The sequence below is a fragment of the Phaethon aethereus genome, assembly GCF_964289735.1.
Source record: "Phaethon aethereus genome assembly, chromosome: 1".
Classification (NCBI taxonomy): Eukaryota; Metazoa; Chordata; class Aves; order Phaethontiformes; family Phaethontidae; genus Phaethon; species Phaethon aethereus.
Genome location: NC_138575.1, coordinates 99,904,003 through 99,911,033, shown reverse-complemented (window position 1 = coordinate 99,911,033; position 7,031 = coordinate 99,904,003). Strand labels below are relative to the sequence as shown.

The 7,031-nt window shown below is 39.6% G+C and overlaps 1 protein-coding gene across 1 annotated transcript in view; it reads right to left on the bottom strand.

Annotated features, from left to right (window-relative positions):
* Positions 1-324: 324 nt before the first annotated feature.
* The window catches only part of TMPRSS7 (transmembrane serine protease 7), a gene marked incomplete at both ends in the record, with an annotated part of 32,850 nt that continues 26,143 nt past the window's right edge, over positions 325-7,031 (bottom strand). Inside the window, 5 exons of the mRNA XM_081997424.1 lie at positions 325-495; positions 2,662-2,798; positions 4,730-4,998; positions 5,178-5,355; positions 6,888-7,004. Coding sequence (XP_081853550.1) covers positions 325-495; positions 2,662-2,798; positions 4,730-4,998; positions 5,178-5,355; positions 6,888-7,004 — 872 coding nt within the window. The remainder of the gene's footprint in view (positions 496-2,661; positions 2,799-4,729; positions 4,999-5,177; positions 5,356-6,887; positions 7,005-7,031) is intronic.

Here is a 7,031-nt window from a genome sequence, read left to right as displayed (position 1 = left end):
AATTGTTTCTTCAGCTTCCCGATTAGATGATTGCACATGCACTTAGCTGGCACCTGGAAAATTAACACATAGTGCTGAAAATTTATTATTGCACCTCCTCCTGTGTTTCCAGACATCTGCATAGAAAAACCACTGCAGGATCAGTCTCTTCCTCTTCCACCAAGGTTTGATGAAAGGGTATTTGTTACTTCCATATGTGTACTCTAGAAGTAAGAGTAAGCAGGGAGACCTGCAAAGAAATTCCAGCACTGAACAATTTTACTAAATATGAATTTTAATGAAGGTATCCCGAACATGTTTTATTCCAGCAAAACAGTTTTCAATTTACAAGACTGAAGGCGCATATTTGTGAATCCATGGTGCAAAATTTGACACTTTTGTGTAGACACCAGGGAAATTTGGTCTTCCACATCCATAACCCCAGCTAACAATGCCAGTCAAAAACCATTTTCCATCTCCGTTGCTCTGACATGACAATGGTCCACCGGAATCACCCTAAAAAGAATATATTGAGTTGTATGTGTTTGCAATACAGATTATTAAAACCGAGACAAAATTCCACAGAATTAATTCCAACAGTGATTATATTTTCCCACTCACACAGTTCAAACCATCAGATAGTCAACAGGTGTTTTTTTCTTGAAGCAGATGGGATTGCACAGTTGTACCGAAATTTGTTCTTTCACAAGAGATAGGGCTACCTCTCACTCTTTAAAGACAGTAACAACAAGATTACATTTCATGGACTAGGTTTAAATTCACCATTAACTTCCTAGCCTCAAACTTACAGCTAACTCCAAAATCTGCTACTTAATATGCATGTTCATTTATAGGTTACACACCTAAGGACTCCAAAAAAAAAAGTAAGCTTTTTTAAAAAATTAAAAAACAATTGTAGCATTGAGTAATAACTTATTTCAAATTTAAAGTATATGAAACAGATCCGATCCCTCATTTGGATTTTTTTTAAGAAGGGGAAAAGCCTAAGTGTTGTCCTTTAGTAGATACAAGCCAGCAGGTAATGTTTAGGGGCACATAATTTCATTTTAACTGCCCTAATTAAAAAGACATCTGTTATAGACTTCAAAGTTTTATACAGCGTGGCATAATTCCATAATACAGAATATTGCAAATAATACTTTTCCTTTATAGGAATAGTATTTTTAATAGTATTATTATTTGCAATATTTTCTTTTTTTGCAGAAACATATTAGTAGACATTCAGGGGAAAATAGAAGAAAGTGCCACCATTTGGGGAAAATCGCTTGGATCCAGCTCTTACTTTTTGCAGGACTCTTCTCTAGACACAACTTCTCTGAAACAAACAGCTAGTAGAGAATTAAACTTCACCAAAGCATTGGATGCAATAAAGGATTTCCAAAAGCCAAAGGTGAGCTGGTTAATTTTAAATGTTTTGCAACTGAAGTGCCTTCCTTCTAGACATATATTTTGTCAGCTCTGGCTAACAATTTGCTTTAACTTTACAGGACCTTAGGATATGCAGGCTGGCAGGGACATCAGGAGGTGATTTAAGTAAAACCACCTGCTGTTCAAAGCAGAATTATCTTGAATTGCCTCACAAAATTGTTGACAATTTAACTTAGAAGGTAATTTTTTCCATCCTTGACAATTAATATTTTGCACTTAGAGTCTCAAACTTTCAACTTTTTTCTTTATTTCCTGGGATAAAAGTGGAACACCAGCATTTTTCACAAAACCGAAATCCCACATTTCAATCTGCTCTAACAACTGCCAGACACAGTCACACATCATTTGCCCTTACAGAAATGCAGCCAGAAGACCTGTAAATTATGCCTTTCATTGGTTATAGTTTGAGTGGCCAGACAGATAACTGCAGAAACAAATTCTCCATTTAGTGCAAATGAGGCTTAAAGTCAATGGTCTCACTAATCTCAAAACCAGCTGGTGTGTTACACTCTCTCAGAAAGCCCCCAGACATTGCTTGTGGTCTCTCTCACTTTTATGTAGACCAGTGAAATACAGAACATCTTGAAGATTTCAGATCTCCATGATAAAAAAAAAATAATAGCAGTTTTACTACTATTTTAGCGATAAATATATGGTTTATATAAGTTCTATATAATATAACATAGTATATATTATAAAACATATATATTAGATAATATACCTTATTTTATATTATATATGGTTTGCATATATATATAGTTTTATGACTATTCACTAGAAGTAAATTCAGAACTTGACATTTATTACCTTTCAGCATTCCCAAATCAGATTTATTATGCATTTGAAAGTTTATGCCTAGTTGTCTGCACCTCAAACAGCCCTGTAGTTCCAAGCTTAGAGGAAGGGATCCTGAAGAGACAAACTAGTTTCTCAGTTTCTTCAACTGGGAGACTCTTGTACCAAGAATTGCCTGACTTCAGCTTGTTATGGGGACTCGCAAATTGACAGGCCCTTGGCCTGCAACTGAAATTTAGTGATGCTATTCATATACATAAAGCAGCACAACTGAAAACACCTCAATGACAGATTTGCTGATAGACAATCCTTATATTGCTGTTTTTCAGAACTGAAGCGTACAGACCAAAAAAGTGGTTTGCCACTCAGTTCTTACATCTCATCATGCAACAATGAAAGGTAAGATAAACTCTATGCAAGGTGAGTAAAGATACATACTTTGCACCCATCTCTTTTCCCAGACTTTAGTCCAGCACAAAACATCCTAGCTGTGATAATCCCATATGTGGAATAACATAATGTTTGGTCAATAATTTCTACCTCTGCTTTCTGAAGAATTGCTGAACCTTCATCATCTGGAAAACAAATTAAAAGAAGGATGATTCAATAGAGCTCAACATTTTACTCATCTATTGAAAGGCAAAACAAGAAGTCTTCAGAAAATATCCACAGATACTTTTGTCCTCCAAGTTATTCTGGATTCCAACAACTGCAACACCGCAGAAAACCTCCTAAGTATCAGGCTTTTACGTAATGTGATCTTGGTCCTTTAGCCACACCAGATACAATGGCAGAGTTACTAGGGTTGGACAAAAGCCTTTTTCTAATGTCTTTTGCAAAATGTCTTAAGATTTCTTAATTTGTTCTCTTTTTATTTTTAAAAGGAAACAGGATTTTACAAAGGTATTTGGATCATCACAAGACAGATTTGCAAGTACGGTGGTGTCTCTGAAGGGGCTGGATTGAAAATTAAAAGGTATGAGTCAGAGTTACAGAATGCAAATTGCTCTTTTAGGCAGCATATATTTGGATATATATTTGGACATATATATATATATATTTGGACATATCTCAAATTTGGTCTTCTCTGCCCGAAAATTTTGCTAAAATACCTCTTTTCTGTAAAATACATACTTCTGGAAAAACAGAATTAAGCAGAATTGTCCCCTCCTTTCAATACAATAGCTCTAATAATATCACCAGGTGATCCTCTCAAAATCTGGATATAGCCAAAGAAACTTCTCCAACATATTCAAATACGCAAGTGCTGATTTACATCATGAAACCTTGATAGAGTTAGTATATAATATTAATTATATAATACATAATTAACACCATATATAATTATATATAATATATAATTATATATTTCATATTATATATAATAATTATATATTATATACAATATAATATATAATAGTTATATATAATATATATAATACTTATATATAAAGTATACTTTAAAAACACTTGAACGACTGATTTGGCAATCAAATCGTATAAACCAATGAAGGGAAAAGAGGGGAACAGGGAAAAGAAATCCCTTTTGCCTTTTTGAGGCACCACATTTATCTTTCAAATAATCAGCTTTTAAATTGCACAGGTGACTAACCAGTAGGCCAAAAGGAGGCACTGCACCATACCTCATGTCTGTACCACCGTCCTTTCCCTGTTGCTGGCTCGCACCCTGCATGTGCCTCTCCTACTTCCTGCCGAGAGCGGCTGGGCCGGCATGGTGCCAGCCGCCCTGAGAGAGCAGGTGAGGCTGGGCCAGGGCAGACCTGCAGGTGCAGGCAAGCTGCCTGAGCCGGGCCTGTGCTGGCAGACCCAGGGTTTGGCACAGTGGCGGTTACATGATTTAAACCGAGGGAAGCCATCACACCTATGGTTACACGGGAAGGGCTTTAGGAAAGCAGCCAGAGGGGCAGAAGTTACTAGCATTTGCGCCAGGGAGGAGGCAGCTCAGGACAAGGTGGTGGGAGGGCCAGGCTTACCCCTGCCATGGGGCAGGCCACCATTACAGGGCAGCCATTTTGTCATCGGGGTGGCCATTTTGTCTAGTGGCACTCCAAGGGCGTAGCTGGCACCTCACAGCTGGGGTTGGCACCACAGGACTGTGCATCCTATAGAGGCTGAAGGTGGGAGGAGGGAGACTTAGCAGTTTCATCCTCCTGTGGCAAGCAGCAAAGGGTCCATTTAGGCATGCTAACACACTTCCAAGAGTAACAAAGGGGAAAAACAATACCGTGCTATTTCGGAGTAAATGTAGCTCCCTGCAAGTCTTAGCTAACAACATGAGCACACGGGACTTCCAGATCCACAGGACCAGCATATGAAGGTACACGCATGCAGGAACCTACTTCCATAGGACAGTAAATTCAAAACATTGTGATTTTTTTGTAGAACTCAGCCATGCAACAAAAGCAGGGGTCCCGCATACACACAGCTGTGAAGGCTGCTGTGTACCTGGGAACAAAATTAGGTCGATTGAAGTTATAAAACTCACCTGTTTCCTGCTTTTGGCCCCAACCTGTTACCCAGCATTTGTCACCACTGCGGACTTTGTGCGAAAAGGGAGGCACACAGATGGGCTGGATAACATGGCCCATTGTGTCCGGCCACGGCTTGCTCAGCTGCAGCAGCGCAATGTCATAGTCGTAGTTCCTGCTGTTGTAGTATTCATGGACAATGATCTGTCTCACCGCAGATACAAACTTTGCACGGCCTTGTGTTTGCATGCCCAGGTGAGCATGCCATGCTCTGGGGTCAGCCAGCCTGGTTGGGAGCAAACAAACAATCCATCTCTTAAAAAAGTACCCCAAGACACCCCCTGACAGCAGGGCAGGTGAAAGATGAGGGCATATCCAGCCTCAGTGTAGTTCAAACTCTTGAAGCCAAAGGCGTTTGGGGACACTGGTGAAGTTTGGGATAGAGTTAGGGGCAACACTGCTTACTTGTTCCCTTGAAAGCAGTGAGCTGCAGATACAAGCCATTCTTTCGATATCACTGATGCGCCACAGTAAGCAGCTCCCACAAAATGGAGGCTGACCTGCCAGGGCCATTCACCTTCCTCAGTGTTCGTACCACCTACAATCCGAGAGATGGGATTGCTGCTCTTGCTGCTGCCGCAACCTGCAATAGATATTTCAGATTATAATCTCCATCTCCAGGGCTTTCCTTTATTGAGAGTGCTTCCCACATAGGGCATGAAGGAATCTTGCCCTTTGAAATGTTTTTAAATCCATTTCCTTGCCCTGCTCTAATAAGAAAAACTTCTCTATTTGGCTACTCTATTCCTGAAACAAGAGGTGACTCAAAAAAAAAAAAAGGCACTGGCCTGGGAAATTTAGTAAGTTTCTTTTCTAGCTCTGATGCAGGAATTGGCCTCTAAATATTTATTGTGTCAGAAAGTCAAAGGACCCATTGATTTAATAGGCATCAAAATTAATATATAAAAATAGGCGATCCCTCATCACTTTTTAATACTGTCATCCCTGAACTGAAAAGAATCCCATGAAGAAGGAAGTTCAGCAGCATCAGGACACTTATTTCTTGCCAAAACAGTGGGAATGATACAAGAAAAATGTTTATAGTAGCAGCCACACATGTGGAGTTTGGTCATTTATTATTTCAGAAACCAGGTGTTCCAATCATTAATTTGCATGGAAACAAATGAAAGTCTGAAAACAATGTATATTTCTAACTCACAGATGAAGGAGTCATGTCTCAGCACAAAAAGCTGCACACTGTGATTTGAAGAGCAATGGAGAAAGACCCCTCTGTAAGGCCTCATGCCCACCACTAGTGTACACACATAAAGCGTCTGCTCAGAAGTTTTAGTCCCATGCTCCCACACAGAGATGTCAACACTTCTGGGCACTTTCCAACACTCAGCCAAATAGTCAGAAACAGCATTAATGTTTCCAAACACAAATAAGCATATAGATAGTCTTTTAAGATGTCCTACTGGATTCAAGGCAGGTGCTGGCAGATTTGACATACAGGTAGCATGCCAGAAACAGCTGAGGGCCAGACAAAATACCAAAGAATATTCAGTTTAAGCAACTAATCCTAACCCCACTTTTATTGCTACTGCGGTAATTTACTGCTAGTGCAGTAACAATCACATGTTCACTTTACAGCAAAACAAACTGAACAGCTTGTACAGAGGTTACTTTAGGAAAATTTGAGACTTGAACCTAACTTGATACTATGAAATATTGGAGTCTTCACCATCTAGAAGAGAAAGAAGTGAAAAGTTTGTATTTGTCTCATTGCAGCTGTGTCACTCCTGAAGTCCAAACGCAGCCTGATTCCAACGGAAGTACCTGACACTGCTGCAGGCAACAACAATGCTGCCTTACCTGATAGCCAAGTTCACTCTGCAATTAACCCTGCTTCTTAACATAGCTACAATAAGCATTTCAGCTGACTCAGACTCCCCATAACCCTAAGCTCACCCTCCCACAAGAACTTAGGGAATTCTGCAACCAGACCTGAAGTAAACCGATAGCTGATCATTACCCCACTATCACTGAGAGGATGCAATAAAAACTCAACACTCGCTATGTGAGTTGTACCCACTCCAAAACAGGAAGAAATAAAGGGCTTTATTGTGTAAAAAGTTCAAAGTCCAAAAAGATGAACATTTGAGAGGGACTTACTGCAGCTGCTTTCATCACTTCCATCAATACAGTCCACAGTCCCATCACACTTTGCATTTTGTTTCCTAATGCAAATGTTATTCCTGCATTTAAATGTGTGGTTGGTGCAAGGAATACCTGAAATAGTTGTGGGGGGAAAAAAAA